Consider the following 19,416-nt stretch of genomic DNA (forward strand, 5'->3'; position numbering starts at 1 on the left):
GCCATGTCCCCCCAGGGGAAACCAGAAAGCCCCCCCCTTTGATTTCAGGGGGGGGATAACTCTCTGTTGAGGGAGGGGGCTCCCCCCTTCGTCCCCGAGCCTGCATCCCGGGGAGACCTGACAGCCCCCCAATAAGAAGACCCCTCCCCCCAATAAAAGCCCCCTCCAGCCCCCAGCCCCCCTTTGCAAGAAACATCCCTGGCGCTGGTGTCTGAGGAGCCCCGTGAAGAAACACCCAGGGGGGAGACAGAGAGGAGCCCCCGCAGCCCCTTCCCTGGAGGAGACCCCGCCCCTCTTGGGGAGATCAAGCGCCCCCTCCCATTAGCTCCCCCTTTCCTGCTTTTTTCGCTCCATCTCCGGCTGAGGCTCCTGCCTGGGGATGGTTTACCTGGAGACAGGCTGGTCATCGCCAGGGCGCTTTTTCATTGGCCGAGCTGGCAGGGACTTTTCTGCTTTGCTAAAGTCACCCGCTGGCCGCCCCCGCCCCACAGCCACTTGGAGGGCGAGCATCCAGGAGGAAGGGGCAAGGGACACTTGGGCTTGAATCACCCCTTTTGGTGGTCGCCCCTCGGAGCGCCTCGCCCGCCTCGGCCCAGGAAGAGCTGCAGAGATGGAGCCCAGAGGAGGAAGAGCCCTCTGCTGCCTCTGGGCGACCCTCCTCCTCGCCCCGCCAAGGGGGGCCGGAGCCCTGAAAGGTCAGGGGGCGCAGGAGGGAGGGGGAGATGTCTGGGGAGGGGTCCCTGGAGGTGGGTTAGGGGTCCCCTCAAAGAAGCCGGGTGGGGGGATTGGGGGAGAAAGATTGCGCCCCTGGGCGTTGCTTGTGGGCAAAGCTGGAGGGCTACAGGGAGGAGAAGCCCCCTCCCCCTGACAAGTGCAGAAGCTGCACCCGGGAATACGGAGAGATGGGGGGAGGAAGGAAAGTGGACGTTCCCCCACCCCCACGAAAGAGTGCTGGGAGGTGCGTGGAATGGGGGGGGGGTGACGAGCAAGAAGGATTTAGTCCCTCAAATAAGGTGGTCTAGGTTTTTTAAATGAGAGAGGGGAAAGGTGCAAACAGCATTCCCCCCCCCCCTACACACACACCTAGCTTCAAAGATCGAAGTCTGTGCCCCCAGCCTTTCCTGTTACAAGGAGGGAAAGGGAAGTAAAGCAAGAATTATTATTCCTCTCTGTGCTCTTGGCTGCCACAGAGACCTGCCTGGTCCGGAAGCCCCCAGTGGTCGTCCCCAAAAGGCATCAGCCCCCCACATCCCTGATGCCCCCCCGAAAACAGAGTCGTCTCTCTCCTACCCAGCAGCGAAAATGGGGCCAGAAACTCTGGCGGTCCCTTAAAACCTCGGAGTAGAACCCGCTCTCTTCGGCTGCCCCTCCGTAGCCCCACTTGCCTGGCAAAGGCACTTGCTCCCGAGAAGACGGATTTAGTTTGATTGAGTGAGTGAACTCCAGAAGGAAGTCGCTTCAGGAAAGGAAAGAGGCGCATGGCCAATGGCTCCGTCTGCGTGTCCAGCAGATTTATCTCTTTTAGAAATAAGCCCAAAGCTTTAATTCGTGGCATGAGGCAACTCAAGGGGTGACTGTGGGTGATCCACGGTTGAGAGAGGAAATCCATTTATTACTGGTTTCACTTTGGGGCAAGGAGGAAAGTGGAGAGCTACTTCCATGTTACCTTCACAAAAAACCTGCAAGGTCAGCTAGGCAATAGGGGGACATGGAATGGTCTCTTGAAAAATTACCCACATTCACGTGCACTCCAGGATCACATTTTCGGGATGTTATGGCTCGAGAATTAGGGGATTCTAAAGCTTACGTGTGTGTGCGTATGTGTGTGTGAGCAGATGAAGCACTTAGAGAGCCTTCCTGGTGGTGGCCCCATTCATAGCAATGGGGTGTGTGTGTGTGTGTGTGTGTGTGCGCGCACGCAGATGAAGCACTTAGAGAGCCTTCCTGGTGGTGGCCCCATTCATAGCAATAGTGTGTGTGTGTGTGTGTGCGCGCGCGCAGATGAAGCACTTAGAGAACCTTCCTGGTGGTGGCCCCATTCATAGCAATGGAGCATGTTCTCCCTCATCCTGCTGCAGGGTCCTAAAGCCTCCCCCTCTCTCTCCCACCCCTGCAGTGGAGGACACCCATATATGTCTGAACTACTTCCAGGAGAGCTTCCCTTCGGAGAAGAAGTCCGGGGAGTTCCTGCTGGAGTTTGACAACCAGGAGATCCTGCACGTGGACTGGGAGAAGAAGCAGAACGTCTGGAGGCTGCCGGACTTCCAGCGCTTTGCCAGCTTCGAGGTGCAGGGCGCCCTGGCCAACATCGCCGTCATGAAGAACAACATGGAGGTGCTCATGAAGCGAAGCAACCGCACCCGTGCCCTGAACGGTAGGACACGCGAGGGGGGCAGGGGAGAGAGCTGGGGGGCAGGCAGGGGGTGGTCTCTTGGCTTCTGACCCGGAAGACTCTTCAGGACCCCTTTCTGCCTCCCCAGAGGAAACTCTGCTCCAGGGAGCCAGTCCTTGGCTGAAGGAGACAGGCTAAAAGGGAAGGGAAACCTGATGGGAGGGCCAGCATTGCACTCTGTACAAGCTCAGAGGCATTCCCAAACCTGAACACCCGGTGCAAAAATACCCACAGCAGCAAATGTAGGGCACATGGTGTGGGAGATTTTGCAGTCAAATCTAACAATGCATATTCTTGCTAGTTAGCATGCGAAGGGGTCAAGTCCACAGAGCTGTCCTGGTGATAGAGGGACTGAGACCATAGAAATGTAATTGGGAGAGAGGAATTTGGGTGATGTTATTTCTCCCTGCCCAGGGAGGAAGGAGAAAGTATTTTCTCCACTCTCTTCCTTTGACCAATGATGGAAGCAGACAGGCCCCCACTTGCTCCTATTTTGGGCACATGCCTGAAGTTGTTTTTTGCTGTAAAATCAAATATTTTGTCTGTGTTGTTTTAATGCTGTTGGTGCTGAGGCTGAATGCTTGACTGTGAGCAAATATATGTTTTAAACTTACTTTTCAGCCTTTAGCCTGTTTCTTTGATAAACTGGGGGGAACAAAGGGGGAGATCAGCCTAACAGTTAATTGCTATGCTTTCCATTTATAGGCTGCTTAAAACGGGTTTTAATCCCCTTTCTTTCTCCCTCTCCTTCCTCAGTTGCTCCTGTGGCCAATGTGTACACGGAAAACACAGTGGAACTGGGGGAACCCAACGTCCTCATCTGCTTTGTGGACAGGTTCTCCCCCCCAGTGCTGAACGTCACCTGGCTGAAGAACAACGAGGTGGTCTCTGAGAACCTGGCAGAGACGGGTTTCTACCCCAGCGTGGACAACACTTTCCGCAAGTTCTTCTACCACACCTTCATCCCTGAGCAGGGAGACATCTACGTCTGCCAGGTGGAGCACTGGGGCATCCCAGAGGGAAAGATGGAGAAGATCTGGGGTAAGCACCGGGCAGGATTGGGGCTTTTCTCTGGGACTTGAACTCAGAAACCCAGATTCAATTTATTCTGCTCTTGCTAGCCGTGGACACAAAAAGGTGCTCAGTTGCCTTTTGGGGGTTCCTTGAGGTGGTTTTTCTCAGTTTAACTTAAAAATGTATATTAAGGGGTGGGGGGTGGAGTGTCAGGACTCCTGGGTTCTTTCTTCCGCTGAACACACACAGAGAAACAGAGTCCCCCCCTTTAGCCCTGTCCCCTCTCTCTCCATCCCAGTTTCCAGTGCGTCCCCTCCCATCCCAGAGACGATGGAGAACGTGCTGTGTGCCCTGGGCTTGGCCTTTGGCATCCTGGGCATCATCGCTGGCACCGTCCTTTTCTTCAAGGCCATGAGGATGAACAATCGCAGGGGCTTCATGTGAGTCGAACCCGTTTCCCTTCATGGGCTGAGAGACAAATGCAAGGGAAGCCAAAATACACAGCAAAGGGGTGGGGTGGGCCTCATCCTGCCTGGAAGGTTCTCAGCCTCCATACTCCCAGCTCACCAGCTCCCTTCTCCTTCCTTTTCAGATAATGGGGGATTCCTTTCCTGGCAGCCTCTTCCTTAAACCCTCTCAGCGCATCTCCTTTGCCAAGAGTCTCTTCTGCTACAAATCAGCTGGAAGGAGTTGCTCCCTCCGTGTGCAGATTATCCTTAGAAGCTTTTCAGATAATATGTTTAACTTTCAAGAACAATTATGATAGCCAAAGATGCTTTGCCAGACTTACAGTACTTTTCTCCCTTTTATGTTTCCCTCTTAGCAAAGAAATTGCTCTAGGAGTGTTTAATTAAATTGGTAAAGTATATGTTTTACTCACATTTAATGTCTTGCCATGGTACAACATTTACAGCTCCCTCTATGCAGGTTCTGAAACTCTCTGGTGCCTTTGCTTCTGACTGTCTAGTAACTGTGCATTTTCTAGAATCGTAGAATTGTAGAGTTGGAAGGGACCCTAAGGGTCATCTAGTCCAGCCCCCTGCATTGCAGGAATCTCACCTAAATCATCTCTGACAGAGGGGCTTGTGGTTTGGCTGCAGGTGCTCCCCCAAACTCCATGGTTGAGTCAGGATAGTTTTCTGTGGGGGCTTCCTGCTTTGCCTCGCCTTGTATCTGCATGGCTCAAGGAGACCCCCTGCCAACAGAGCGTCAGGCATACTAATTCATATCTCCACCCCACTTACCTAAAACCATTCACCTCCCTCTCCAGTTTTTGGGGAGAGCCTTACTCAGTTCTGTGCATTGCACTGCAGGAATACACCCCTCAGGTGTTTCCTTAACCACAAAGAGGATTCATCCATCTTGTTGGGGACATTTAGCTGTGAAGAGACCCCAAACACCTTTCTCGTCCACATAAAGCAGGGTTGTATCTGTCTATGTAGAGGAAAAGATCCCTTCTTCATCCGCAAAACTTTCCCAATGGCTTCTGTGCAGCCCAATTGCTGTTTTTCATACATGTGCCCATATTTCCAAAAGCAATGAATAAATCTTACAGTTTGTTGATTTGTTTCTAGTGCTGTGTTCTTTGCCTATAAGCTCTGGATATATTTATTATTTCAAAGCAAAAAGGTGAACCGTTGAGGAAATAGGTAGCACTGCAACCAGAGTGGCTACACTGACTCCTCGTGTCTCTAGGCCCACATTCTGGGAGATGATCAGAGATCACGAGAGCCAGCGCTGGCGCCTCCCTGCCTTTGCCCTGGGCTGCCTGTCTGTCCCCTGCTGGGAACAGGATGCTGGGGCAGGACTCTTCTGGTCTTCAATGCCTGCTGTGGGTTGTGTGATGCCCCAAACCATTATCCCACAGGACCCGTGGATTCCCCCTCTGGGGGAAAAGATGGACAGAACAGCCCATCCCCCTGTCCTAAAATGCCTCACCAGATCCAAGCACCTGCTCTTCCTGAGACTGGAGTGATTGATCAGGGGGAGGGGTAGAAAATGTGCAGAGACCCCCCTCCAAATTCAGGGTGGATGAATGAAGGTCTTCTTCCAGGGGCAACAACACACTAGAGAGGGGTGTGTTTCAGGACATACAAGGTCAGGATGTGACCCAGTCAGCGTGGCCAGACCTCCATCATGAGTTGACTGTGTTGCCTGGAACACGCCTTAAAACCCTCACCTTAAAAAGGATTCACTCTCTGCTGGTGGCTCCCTGTCTTGCCCCGATTTTTGTGTGCCTCATTAAGATAAATTAATGCAAGGAACTGTTCAGCTCTTTCTGTCCCCGCCCCCCTTCCAAGAGTCTCCAGAAGGTAAATGACACCACCGAGTGGGGTTTGGAAGAGGCGTCCTTCCTGGCGCCAAGCCTTGAAGAGGAACATTGCAGAGGTCAACAGACAAGGCCCGGCTTGCTGTGCAATCTCATACCTTCTTCTGGATATCAAATCAGGGGGATCCAAATTGGGGGGGGGGGAGTCAATTAATGCAGCAAGACAGAAGGCAGAGTTTGGCAGAGGGGCAGGGCAGGAGTGCCGCCAGGGCAAGACTTGGGGGCAGAAGGCCAGGGCCCCAGTCGGCAGAAGGAGCAGGAGGCCCCTCAAGGCTGCAGGGCTGACTTTCCACATCTGGAAGCAGCTGAAGGAACACATGGTACCAGTAAGGGGGGGTAAGAGTCGGAGTCTAGCATTGCCAAGAGACCCCAAGTGGGCAAGAAGGGGCCCCTTAGCAGTGATCCTTCAGTATGGCAGCATTTCTCAAGTCTGGGATAAGTCTGGACTGGTGCAAGTGAACAGGGGCCTCCACAGCAGGAGGGCTGATCCCCAAAAGTCAGAAGCTGGAGAAGGGCTGATCCAGAGGGAAAGGGTGAGGGAGAAAGTGGGGTGCGGGTGGCCTGATCTTTGCAGGCTGTCTTCCTCCTCCGTCCTCCCTCTTGCCTATCAAAGGCTCCTTCTCCCCTTCAGCAGCCCAGGACACAGTCAGAGACCAGCCAGTGCTGCACTCGAAGGGGTTTGGCAAGAGCAACACGTTTCCTGCCCAGCAACTGATGACCAGGCAGCGTCGGGACCTGTGATTGGCTCTGATCAAGCCTCCCCTCCAGGAAAGTCCCTAGCAGGACAACGCCAAAGCCCCCCCACCCCAAACAACAGCAGCAGCAATAGCAACTCTGCTTTACCCCTCCCCCAACCCTGTTTTGTGCTTCAAGGCAGAAGTGGAGATTGTGACATTCGGATTCTCTTGAAACAGGAACTTTTAAAACAAGTAATTAGTTTGTTGGAGCATCTCTGGCTTTAAGACCCCGCTTCAAAGAATTACGGGGGGGGGGTGATCTAGAGGCTGTCTTCTCCCTTCTCCCCACTGTCAATAATCATCCCATGTAAAATGTGAAATCCAACACTGTAATTTCTATTTTGGGGCTTAAAGGCAAAACTGCAAATGGCAGACTCTTCATATTCCAAAAACAACGTTTGCAAGCTGTGAGCTTGTGACTGCCTCTGCATTTTGCATTTTGCTTCAAAGAGGAAGGAGGCAATTTTATCACAGCACTCAGCCCCCCCCCCCCATAGTGGGAATTCTCTGCATCTCGTTTTTCTGAAGGAAAAAATGCTTCGAAAAAGGACCAATCAAATAGGGTGTAAGCATGGGCACAGCCGTGGGGGGTGGCCAGCAGCCCCCAATCAATAAAAATCAATTAAAATACAAAGCAAACTGAGGTTCTGCCCCCTAACAAAAGGCCTGCCCCCCAAAAAAACAATCATGGCTACGCCCACAGTTGCAGGTTATCTGTACCTGAGCTTCCAGTCCCCTAACTGGATTTGCACACTGGCCCAGTTCCTGGTGGGGGGGGGGCACAAAACAGCAGCAACACCTGAGGGCAAAGGCTCAGTTCTAGAGTGGAGGAGTCACTTCCACAGAGAAGGACCTTGGCTGGAGAGAGAGAGAGAGAGAGAGAGGAGGAAACTCTGGGTCAATATATTTTCGGAATACAAGATGCTCAGGGATGGGCTGCCAGGGGACAAACTGGGTGTGAGAAATGTGGGTTTTGTGGACCCCCAGAGGCACTGAGGCTGTGAACTTCAGATCTATATTCCACAACTGCTTCCATGGGAGAAAGGACTGCTCCACTGTAGCTGCAGCTTCATGTTTTTACTGTCCTCTCCCCAATGTGAAGGAGAAGCAGGAAAATGGGGGCAACGGCTTGGCCTGCAGCCTTCCTCCCTGCTGTGCTAGATTTCTCCTTGCAGGCAGTGCCAATGTAATTTGGGTGTCCATGCAGCTCCTGCCTGAGGCTGGGAAGGAGGCCTCTTGGCGGAAGAAACAGACCAAGAGGAGGGGGGCAAGGGGGTCCCAGGACAGGAGGGGCAGGATCCAGGCAGCCTGCTCCCTGGTGACAGAAGCAGGACTTCTGGGCCCATAGCACATGTCTCCCTCCCCCACCTCTCCCTCCTTCTGCCCCCTTGTTTCTGGCAGCAGAGGAGACGCTGCAGAAAGGCGCTGGGGGGAGTTTCGCTTCCCCCCACATGGAGGCCTGGAGCACAGCTCAGCATTCAGGGAAATGAAAGAGGGAAGCTGGCCACGATCCAGGAGACGGAGGTCAACAGGGAGCGCAGCAAAACGTCCTCACAGAGAAGTAGCTTCCAGGCCCCCCCCCCACAGCACAGCCCCCCCCCTTCAGCCCAGAAGCAATGGCTTAAGAGGAATTGCAGTTTTAGGGAAGGACCCCCTTGGGAATGGCTGAGTTAAATGGAATGGGGCTGGGTAAGCCCCATAGCACCCTCTGCTAGAGGAATAGGGGCTCCTTGGCTCAAGGTGGGGGGAGATTTCCTTGGAGAGCAGCCCCCTCCCTCTTGCGTCAGGAGAGCAAAGTGGGTCATCTGTTCCCAAGGCAGGAGGGAGGAGGAAGAGGGGAGAAGGGGCAGAGACCCCTCTAAGTCCTCAAGGCTATGGGGCACAACCCACAGGAGAGGGTGGGGGGTGTTTCAGGTCAACCAAGGCCAGGATGTGGCCCAGTCAGGCTGGCCAGACCTCCTTCATGAGTTGGCTGTGGGGCAGAGACAGGTCTCTTCAACCTCTCCAGACCTCAGACCCCCTTTCAGCCCAAACATGCAGTTCTTCCTCTTTGACTCTCTATCTGCGTGATCTCAAGGAGAGGGTGGGGGTGTTTCAGGTCATGAGTTGGCTGTGGGGCAGAGACAGGTCTTTTCAACCTTTCCAGACCCCAGACCCCCTTTCAACCCAAACATGCATTTCTCCATCTTTATATCTGCGAGGTCTCAGGGCTCCTGTTTCAGACCACATGGGATCAGGCTGCGACCCGCCAGTGGGGGACCAGGGGCACAGAACATGTCCCCGCACCCCCAGGGAAGGAGTCACTGCTTTCGGGGGTCTTGATCTGCTGTTTCCCCTCCTCTCCCCATTCTGCCCCTGTTCTGTGTGTGCCTTGTAGAAATGCCTCCTTCCCAAAATGAATGCCAGTCGAAAGAGTCGTCCAGCTCTTCCTCCCCCTGGCAAGAGGCTCCAGGAGGGACATGACCCCCCAGAGAGGGGTTTGGGAGAGGCGTCCCATCTGGGGCCAAGGCTTGTGCAGGGACATCACAGGGACTGGCAGACAAGGCCCAGCCTGCTCTGCAATATTATACCTTGCAGTTGTCACGGTTTCTTTAGAAGGGGAAATGGGATCTTTTCTGCAGATCCTCTTTCAGCAAAAGAGCAAACATTCTCCTGGATCTCAAGGCAGAAGCAAAGGAGAACCTTCAGCAAAGTCTCATGCGGGGATGGGGTCCAGGGGAGCTGCCAGGGCAAGGCTGTGGGGCAGGAGGTCAGGGCCCCCCTCAGCAGAAAGAGCCGCAGGTCCTGTGAATGTGAAAGGGCCCATTTGCCTCATTTGAAAGTAAATGAAGCAAGACATGTGACCATTAGAAGAAGGAGAGTAAGTGCCAAAAGTCAAAAGTTATCCCAGGGGCTTTTAAGTGGGGTTTGGTGGTTTCCTTGGGAGGAGCAGAGCAGCCTCTCCCAAATTTCATCCCTGAAAAGGCTGGTCCTCCAGGAGAGACACAGGGAGGGGGGGGTGAGGGCTCCACAGCAGGTGGGCTGATCCCACAAAGGAGGACTGATTCTATGCAAGGGGTGAGGAGGGGCAATGGGGTGGGGGTAAGCTGGCTTTTCCTTCTTTTCTCTCCCCTTTCCCTAGCCTAGAGAAAGATTCCTTGTTGCCTTCAGCAGCCAGGGACAGAGTCAGAGAGGAGAACAAGAAGTGTTGGGTTTGGCAACAGCTGGGTCTTCCCTGCCCAGCAACCGATGATCAGGCAGCCTCAGAGCCGGCGATTGGCTCTGGTTGAGGTTCAGGAAAGTCCCCAGCCACTTAGCCCCCCCAGAAGACAACAGCAAGGTCAAGGCTGGCAGCCCCCTCCTTCAGAAATGCATCAATCACCAGCTCTTCCTGGGGGTAGAGCGATGGGGGGGGGGCGGAGAGAGAGCATGCACAGAGACCCCTCCAAATCCAGTGCAGATGAATGGAGGTATTCTGCCAGGAGATACAATGCACAGGGGAGGACAGGGGTGTGCCGTATTTTAGGTCCGTCAAGGCCAGGATGTGGCCCAGTCAGACTGGCCAGACGTCCATCATGAGCTGGACATGCCCTGCAACCGGCAGGGGAGAATTTGCTGCTTTCTGGTGATATAAAAATTTATTATTTATACCCCACCCATCTGGCTGGGTCTCCCCAGCCACTCTGGGCGGCTTCCAACAAAGTATTAAAATACAGTGGTCTGTTAAACATTAAAAGCTTCCCTAAACAGGGCTGCCTTCAGATGTCTTCTAAAAGTCTGGTAGTTGTTGTTCTCTTTGACATCTGGTGGGAGGGCGTTCCACAGGGCAGGTGCCACTACTGAGAAGGCCCTCTGCCTGGTTCCCTGTAACTTGGCTTCTTGCAATGAGGGAACCACCAGAAGGCCCTCGGAGATGGACCTCAGTGTCCGGGCAGAATGATGGGGGTGGAGACGCTCCTTCAGATATACTGGACTGAGGCCATTTAGGGCTTTAAACACTTTGAATTGTGCTCGGAAACGTACTGGGAGCCAATGTAGTTCTTTCAAGATGGGTGTTATATGGTCCTGGCGGCCGCTCTCAGTCACTATAGTCTAGCTGCTGCATTTTGGATTAATTGCAGTTTCCGGGTCACCTTCAAAGGTAGCCCCACATAGAGAGCATTGCAGTAGTCCAAGCGGGAGATAACCAGAGCATGCAGCACTGATGAGACAGTCTGTGGGCAGGTAAGGTCTCATCCTGCGTACCAGATGGAGCTGGTAAACAGCTGCCCTTTTTCCACTATTGATAGCCACTCATTCAATGCAGTGTGACTAATAAAGGACTTTATTTGGAGTGTTTGAGGTGTTGAAACATAGTTGCAAGCATGTGTGTTACTTCATATTCTTTTACATGTTACCTTGTGTTCAATGAATATTCCCCACAAATTATTATAACAGTTTACTGCAAATGTTACTGCTTGAGGCAAATGTATTCCAGTTTCAACGGACCTTTGTTTGTTGCTGTTGTTCCACTGGATAAATGTTAGAGGGTATGAGGAAGCCTTGAGTCAGGGGGAAAGGCGGGGTAAAAACAGACTGACAGACAAACAAGCCGCCTGAGGTGGGAAACGGTCCACCCATTTAGAGTTGTGAATGGCAGTCCTTAACTTGGCCAGCCAAAGCTATGGAACTTGACAAAGGACCTGGTTTGGCTCCTTTCCTCCTCGAGATTCTACCCCACGTGCCCAGGATCAGATTTTGGGAAGGGACGCCGAGGGGCACGCACATTTGCAAACGCAGATAATAGGATTGCAGGCTGTCACTAAACAAAGAGCAACGTTTATGCTGGATTTCAGTTTGGTGGGATTCCAAGTACAGTGGTACCTCGGGTTAAGTACTTAATTCGTTCCAGAGGTCCGTTCTTAACCTGAAACTGTTCTTAACCTGAAGCACCACTTTAGCTAATGGGGCCTCCCGCTGCCACGGTGCAATTTCTGTTCTCATCCTGAAGCAAAGTTATTAACCCGAGGTACTATTTCTGGGTTAGCGGAGTCTGTAACCTGAAGCGTATGTAACCCGAGGTACCACTGTATGACTTTCGGGTGGGGGTGTCGTCAGGGTCAGACTTGGGGGAAGGGGCAGGAGGCCTATAGGGCTCCACACAGCAGAAGGACCAGGGCTTGCTCCAAAACTCCTTGCCTCTCTCGGAAGTGGAGCTTATTAGAGTTTCACTGCTCTGCAACCTTACCTCCCGGGGTGCGCGCGTTCCAAAAAGAACCTGGTGTTGGAAATTTCTGCGCAATTGGGGGGGGGGCAAAAGGAGCCCCTCGAGAGAAGGGAGATTTCACAAAGGGGCGGGTGGGCAACAGTGGGCAACCCCCTCCCCCTTATATTGCACGAAAGGAAATCGGGAAGGCCATGTTACCGAGGAGGACTCTTCGCCGGAATTCACAAAGATCAAACAACGAATCCTGTTTCCCCGCCGTTTCCCCTTTTGTCTTCCCTTCAATGGGTGGGGATAACGTGAAATAAAACCACATCCATTCAAGACCTCCGCCCCACACACCTTAGAAAAGCCCAGCCAATCAGGAGTCACCATTTCAACAGCACCCAAACCGCGGACCAATCGGAAGCTTCTGTTCTGACAGCCGCTATGACCGTTTAGCCAATGAGAAGCGCTCGGCTCCTGACAGTTGTGAAGCAGCGCCCCCTAAAAAAGAAAGGGCTACGCAGTTACTGCACCTCTCAAAGCGTTGCTTCTTCAAACGGGGCTCAGCCAAGTTTCACAGCAGAGGATGCCCGCTGGGTTCCAACAATATTGTGAATTCCAACCTTGCAACCCAGTTGCATCAAATGTAATCCCTAGATTTTCTCTGCGCCTATTCCTCTAGGTGTCATTGATTTTCATCATTCTGAGCTTATTCAGATCAGAGGGGGAGTGGGTAACAGGAGAGGGCTCAGAGATTCTACTGGGGTCAACCATAATCCACAGGAATCATGTCCACAGGAATCTTCCTCTAAGGCCATGATCTGAGATCCCAGGCAAGACAAAGGGGTGCATTTGACTTGACTCAGGGAGCAAGTGTCACAGTGAACACAGGTATGAAAGGTATGTTTGATTGACTGCGACTCAGATTTCTGCCTGTCACCACACCTCTTTTTCAACATAACCAATGACGGATTTAAGATCCGATCGAAATCATAGACCAGCATAAGGTAGTAGCAGCTACAACCAAACATACAACTGTAGAAATTAGGGGCACACCTTCTCTTACAGTAGACCAGCACCAGATAAAAAAAACCATAAAACACATACAGTTGCATTCAAATTATTCAACCCCCATTGCAAATCAGGTTTATTATGAAGATTTACAGACTTTCAGCTGTTTGCCATGAGCAAATCAAACAAAAGAAATTGAAACAGCTCAACACAATGGATGCATCAGTTGGTTCCCCAAAATTCAGCTGAAATTTGTGTTAGTGTTGTGTTAGTGGAACACTCAGAAAACCTCAGCAGACTCACGCAGGGGAAGTCCTTCTCAATGGGACTTAATAATAATAATAATTTATTATTTATACCCCGCCCATCTGGCTGGGCTTCCCCAGCCACTCTGGGCGGTTTCCAAAAAAATATTAAAATACTGTAATATATCAAACACTAAAAGCTTCCCTAAACAGGGCTGCCTTCAGATGTCTTCTAAAAGTCTGCTGGTTGTTGTTCTCTTTGACATCTGGTGGGAGGGCGTTCCACAGGGCGGGCGCCACTACCGAGAAGGCCCTCTGCCTGGTGCCCTGTAACTTGGCTTCTCGCAGTGAGGGAACCGCCAGGAGGCCCTCGGTGCTGGACCTCAGTGTCCGGGTAGAACGATGGGGGTGGAGACGCTCCTTCAGATATACTGGACCGAGGCCATTTAGGGCTTTAAAGGTCAGCACCAACACTTTGAATTGTGCTCCGAAACGTATTGGGAGCCAATGTAGGTCTTTCAAGACCAGTGTTATATGGTCTCGGCGGCCGCTCCCAGTCACCAGTCTAGCTGCCGCATTCTGGATTAGTTGTAGTTTCCGCGTCACCTTCAGAGGTAGCCCCACATAGAGCGCATTGCAGTAGTGCAAGCGGGAGATAACCAGAGCATGCACCACTCTGGCGAGGAAGTCCGCAGGCAGATAGGGTCTCAGCCTACGTACCAGATGGAGCTGGTAGACAGCTGCCCTGGACACATATTTGACCTGAGGCTCCATGAACAGCTGTGAGTCCAAAATGACTCCCAGGCTGCGCATCTGGTCATTCAGGGGCAAAGGTACCCCATTCAGGACCAGGGAATCCTCCACACCTGCCCGCCTCCTGTCCCCCCAAAACAGTACTTCTGTCTTGTCAGGATTCAACCTCAATCTGTTAGCTGCCATCCATCCTCCAACCACCAACTTAAGACATACAGTGGTGCCCCACAAGACGAATGCCCCGCAAGACGAAAAACCCGCTAGACGAAAGGGTTTTCAGTTTTGGAGGGGCTTCGCAAAACGAATTTCCCTATGGGCTTGCTTCGCAAGACAAAATGTCTTGCGAGTTTTTCCGACTTTTTTCCCCTTCCCCCCCTTTTTCTAAGCCGCTAAGCCGCTTATCTGCTTATCCACTAAGCTGATAAGCCGCTAAAAGCCGCTAAGCCGCTAATAGCACTAATCCGCTAAGCCGTCAATGGGCTTGCTTCGCAAGACGAAAAAACCGCTAGATGAAGAGAATCGCGGAACGGATTCTTTTCGTCTTGCGAGGCACCACTGCACCTGTTATTGCAGGCAATGCTTCACTGCCTAACCTACTTGACAGGGCTATTGTCAGGATTAAATTAGGAGCGGGGGGACGGGGCCACGTAACACCACCTTGAGATCCTTGGAGAAAAAGCTGTTCTATGAATACAATCAATCAATCAATCTCAAAAAGGTCAGGTGTGTAAGGTTCTCCACACAGACAGGAACAACTAGCTGCACAAATATAAGATAAGGAACAACAGGCTTGCCAGTACTACATATGAAAAGGATCTAGAGGTCTTGGAGGACCACAAGCTGAACATGAGTCAACCTTGTGGTGCAACAACAACAAAAAAGGCAAATGCTATTCCAGGCTGTATGAAGAAGAAGAGGAAGAAGAAGTTAACAATGAAGATTGTAATTTATTGCAAGCACAAATAAACTTTAAATGCATTGAAAACGCTGTTACTCTTTACCTTCTCAGTCTTATTTTATTCTGTCCCTAACTCTTCTACCTCCCTTCACACAAGAACCAAGTGCACTAACTGTCTCTCTATTTCCAACTGCCTGCCAACCGCTTTCCCAACTGCCTTAACCAACCAACCAACCCACTAAAACCAACCTGGGGCTAAGCCCTTTTATAAACAGGTAGGCTCCGCCTCCAGCTTTTCTATTGGTCTGCCTATTAACCCTTTCTCTCCCCCTCTACAGACATTTCCAAAATAGCGGGCAAACGCTACAGCATCTTATACATACACATTAATATTCAAACTCTCATATATTGTTTATATTTTATAAATAAATTGTGTCGCAACACCTCCTCATTCTTGGCTATGTGAAGTGTTCAGATAAAACATTATCTCTGGAGGCATCAGGAATAAAAGGGCTGTTTAGTGGCATAACCAGGAAGAAGAGTTTGGATTTGATATCCCACTTTATCAGTACCCGAAGGAGTCTCAAAGCGGCTAACATTCTCCTTTCCCTTCCTCCCCCACAACAAACACTCTGTGAGGTGAGTGGGGCTGAGAGACTTCAGAGAAGCGTGACTGGCCCAAGGTCACCCAGCAGCTGCAGGTGGAGGAGCGGAGACACGAACCCGGTTCACCAGATTATGAGTCCACCACTCTTAACAACTACATCATGCTGGCTCTCTCAAGATACTTACTTTTATTTTTCAAGAGAAATACAACATCTAGGTCAAGGGAAGTCATAATCCCACTCTCTTCTGCCTTGGTCAGACCACACCTGGAATCCTGTGTCCAGTTATGGGCCACAATTTAAGGAGGACGTTGACAAGCTGGAAGGTGGGCAGAGGAGGGCAACCAAGATGATCAAGGTTGTGGAAACTAAGCCTGATGAGGAATGGTTGAAGGAGCTGGGTATGTTTAGCCTGGAAAAGAGGAGACTGAGAGGAGATATGATAGCCATCTTCAAGTATCGGAAGGGCTGTCACATGGAAGATGGTAGAGCAAGCTTGTTTTCTCCTGCCCTCAAGGGCTTCAAGTTGCAGGGAAGGAGATTTTGACTAGACACACAGGATTTTTTTTCTGACGGTAGGAGCTGTTTTTACTATTACTATTATTATTAAAGTTTTCTTGGTTTACAAAGGTATGTGCAATGTCTTTTTTTTTCCAAGTTACATTTTCCATTGGTCAGTTTCATCTGTTGAGACATTAGGGTTACGTTAGGAAGAAAAGCGGGGAGGAAGAGGTGGAGGGGGGGAAGGTGAGTGGGGGGTGGGCTCAGGAAGCAATGTTTCTAATTTGCTTAATGTGTGGAGTTTTGCATCAGCGTCGTTTGTGTGGGTTCTCTTTGCTACTCACTTGTGTTCCTTTGGTGGTGAGAGAAATTGGGGTTGGCCATGGGTGCGGTTTCTTGTTTGTGATTGGCTGTGGTGAACTTTGTTTTCATGTGTGAGTATGGTGGGTGGGTGTTTTTGAATCAGGTTAGCCATATTGATTTGTATGCTGTTATGAGTTATTTGTGGTGTAAGTGGCCATTATTGTCTTGGAAGATGTTTACTAAGGCCAGTTCTGGGGTGGTTTCTAATACTTGTCTGGTTATTTTACTTATTTCTTGTATGGCTATTGTCTAGAATAGTTGGATTTTGGGCACTCCCACCACACGTGGAGGTATGTGCCTGTGGAGGTACACCCTCTCCAGCATTTTGGTGAGGTTCCTGGGCGTATTAGCGCTAGTTTTCTTGGTGTTAGGTACCACATGTAGGTGAGCTTCAGAGTGAGTTCTTTTCTTTTCGTTGATATGGATTTAAATTGGGGTTTAGAGCACATTCTGGTCCATTGAGTGGAGTTAAACTCATAGCCTATGTCATCCTCCCATTGTTTTTTGATTGTGTCTAGGGAGTTCGTGGGATTTTTGAGTCGTATTTTGTATATTGCAGATACCATCCCTTTACCGTTTCCCTTTGTTGTTAGGAGGAGGTTTTCAACGGTTGTCAGGGGCCTAGTTGCTGCTGATTTTACTACTGGATTGTTTAAGAGGGCTTGTAATTGGTGTTGTGTTAACCAGGGCATTTGGGTGTCTTCTAGTTTGTCTTGTATTTCTTGTGTTGACAAAGGTTTGTTATTTTTGTAGAAGTCTATTAGGCAATATAAGCCTTTGGTTTGCCAGGTTTTTATCTGGAGGTTTTGTGCTGCATGGTGGAATAATGGGTGGTACGCCAGGGGGATTAGTGGGGATGGGGTTGGGGATAGTTTGCCTATTACTGTTTTGGAAAAGGCCTTGGAAGGGAGCAGGCCCTGCAGTCCTCCCCACAGCTGATGGTCCGAGGCCTCACCGCAGCAGGCGTCCCTTTATAGCTGGGAGAGAGGGCCTGGGCCACGCCCCCTGGGCCAGTTGGAAAGGCCCTGGAAGGGAGCAGGCCCTGCAGTCCTCACCAAGCCGATGGTCCGAGGCCTCACCGCAGCAGGAGTCCATTTATAGCTGGGAGAGAGGGCCTGGGCCACGCCCCCTGGGCCAGTTGGAAAAGGCCCTGGAAGGGAGCAGGCCCTGCAGTCCTCACCCAGCCGATGGTCCGAGGCCTCACCGCAGCAGGAGTCCCTTTACAGCTGGGAGAGAGGGCCTGGGCCACGCCCCCTGGGCCAGTTGGAAAAGGCCCTGGAAGGGAGCAGGCCCTGCAGTCCTCCCCACAGCCGATGGTCTGTGCATGTAAAATTATATACATATAAAGTAATAGAAGCATTTCCTGCACACTCCTTCCATTTAAATCACTTCTGCTTTTTCAGTTTGTTGGTAGATTGTTGGGTTTCAACTCTTAAAGCTTCTCCTCCTTGTGAGACCATTGATGTTTTGTAAGAACATCAGGACTGAAGCGCTATCTACACTCCATATACGTACGTGGTTTTCCCTTTTTGAGTTTGCTGGTGTTTGCTAAGGTTTCCACTTCTATTGAAGCTCTTTCCACACTCCATACATTTATTTGTTTCTCCCCGAGTGAGTCTGTTGATGTCATCTAAGGGGTCCACTCTGACTGAAGCTCTTTCCACACTCCATGCATTTAAATGGTTTCTCTCCTGTGTGAGTCCGTTGATGAATTCTAAGGTGTTCACTTCGCCTGAAGCTCTTTCCACACTCCATGCATTTAAATGGTTTCTCTCCTGTGTGAGTCCGTTGATGAATTCTAAGGTTTCCACTAGTAGTGAAGCTCTTTCCACACTCCATGCATTTAAATGGTTTCTCCCCTGTGTGAATCCGTTGATGAATTCTAAGGTTTTCACTAGTAGTGAAGCTCTTTCCACACTCCATACATTTAAATGGTTTCTCCCCTGTGTGAGCCCGTTGATGAATTCTAAGGCTTCTGCTAGTAGGGAAGCTCTTTCCACACTCCATGCAATTAAATGGTTTCTCGCCTGTGTGAGTCCGTAGATGAATTCTAAGGTTTCCACTAGTAGTGAAGCTCCTTCCACATTCCATGCATTGAAATGGTTTCTCACCTGTGTGAGTTTGATGATGTGTATTCAGGGATCCACTCTGACTGAAGCTCTTTCCACACTCCATGCATTTAAATGGTTTCTCTCCTGTGTGCCTCCGTTGATGAATTCTAAGTTTTCCACTCTCAGTGAATCTCTTTCCACATTCCATGCATTGAAATGGTTTGTCCCCTGTGTGAGTTTGATGATGTGCATTCAGGCATCCACTCTCAGTGAATCTCTTTCCACATTCCATGCATTGAAATGGTTTCTCCCCTGTGTGACTCCGTTGATGAATTCTAAGGCTTCCGCTAGTAATGAATCTCTTTCCACATTCCATGCATTTAAATGGTTTCTCCCCCGTGTGACTCCGTTGATGAACTCTAAGGTCTCCACTCTGACTGAAGCTCTTTCCACACTCCATACATTTAAATGGTTTCTCCCCTGTGTGAGTCCGTTGATGAACTCTAAGGTGTCCACTCTGACTGAAGCTCTTTCCACACTCCATGCATTTAAATGGTTTCTCCCCTGTATGAGTCCGTTGATGAATTCTAAGTGTTCCACTCTCAGTGAAGCTCTTTCCACACTCCATGCAATTAAATGGTTTCTCCCCCGTGTGAATCCGTTGATGAATTCTAAGGTTTTCACTAGTAGTGAAGCTCTTTCCACACTCCATGCAATTAAATGGTTTCTCCCCTGTGTCACTCCATTGGTGTTTTCTAAGGTTTCCACTGTCAGTGAAGCTCCTTCCACACTCCATAATTTCAAATTGTTTATGTTCTCTGTTTTCACACTCCATGTATTTAAATGGTTTCTTCGTTATTCCCATTTCACATGGCCCACCAGAATTCTGATTGCCTTCTCCATTGTCTTCTTTCGATGGGGTGGGGTAGGGAGAAAATCCTATTTGTTTTCTAGGAAGAGAACAAAGGAATATTACACACATCAATTAGCACCTGCTCTTATTTTAACGTCTTGTACAATCTCTCCTGTCTTCCATATGTTCCAAATTTTTAGGCAAATGAAATAATGTAAAATAATGGTCATCCATCATCAGCCTTTTATAACCCTTAATTATTGTTAATGAAGCAGCATTATCTTAGAATACGGTTGAACTGTGGGGTTTTCGTTTTATAAAAAGTGGTTTCTCACAGGAAAGGGAGCAGCTGTATGTTCCATGAATCTGGCCAAGATTCATCAGGGTCCTAAGTTCATCATGAAGTTCTTCATCCTCTGCACAATAATCCTCCACCCCTTGGGCCGCATTTTGTCCCCTTCAACCTCTAGATCTTTATTAATCACCTGCACATTCCC

General features: G+C 50.3%; 2 protein-coding genes across 6 annotated transcripts in view; one reads left to right on the plus strand and one right to left on the minus strand.

The window, feature by feature from the left end:
• Positions 1 to 404: 404 nt before the first annotated feature.
• LOC309363774 (HLA class II histocompatibility antigen, DR alpha chain-like) lies at positions 405 to 4,969 on the plus strand. Its single transcript, XM_081900179.1, has 5 exons — positions 405 to 695; positions 2,117 to 2,374; positions 3,149 to 3,433; positions 3,705 to 3,846; positions 3,999 to 4,969. The coding sequence occupies exons 1-5, from the start codon at positions 611 to 613 to the stop codon at positions 4,000 to 4,002; spliced, it is 774 nt and encodes a 257-aa protein (XP_081756305.1). The 5' UTR covers positions 405 to 610; the 3' UTR covers positions 4,003 to 4,969.
• Positions 4,970 to 12,753: 7,784 nt separating this feature from the next.
• LOC309364703 (uncharacterized protein) overlaps positions 12,754 to 19,416 on the minus strand; it is a 31,721-nt gene continuing 25,058 nt past the window's right edge. For 3 of the 5 annotated variants that reach the window (XM_081902489.1, XM_081902488.1, XM_081902490.1), the window contains exon 2: positions 12,754 to 19,016. In XM_081902489.1, the coding sequence (XP_081758615.1) occupies positions 17,642 to 18,931 (1,290 nt within the window). In that variant the 5' untranslated portion in view covers positions 18,932 to 19,016 and the 3' untranslated portion in view covers positions 12,754 to 17,641. The remainder of the gene's footprint in view (positions 19,017 to 19,416) is intronic. The other 2 variants (XM_081902487.1, XM_081902486.1) reach the window with 1 other exon arrangement.

The sequence above is a fragment of the Podarcis melisellensis genome (genome assembly GCF_964234715.1).
Source record: "Podarcis melisellensis genome assembly, chromosome: 2".
NCBI classification, from domain to species: Eukaryota; Metazoa; Chordata; class Lepidosauria; order Squamata; family Lacertidae; genus Podarcis; species Podarcis melisellensis.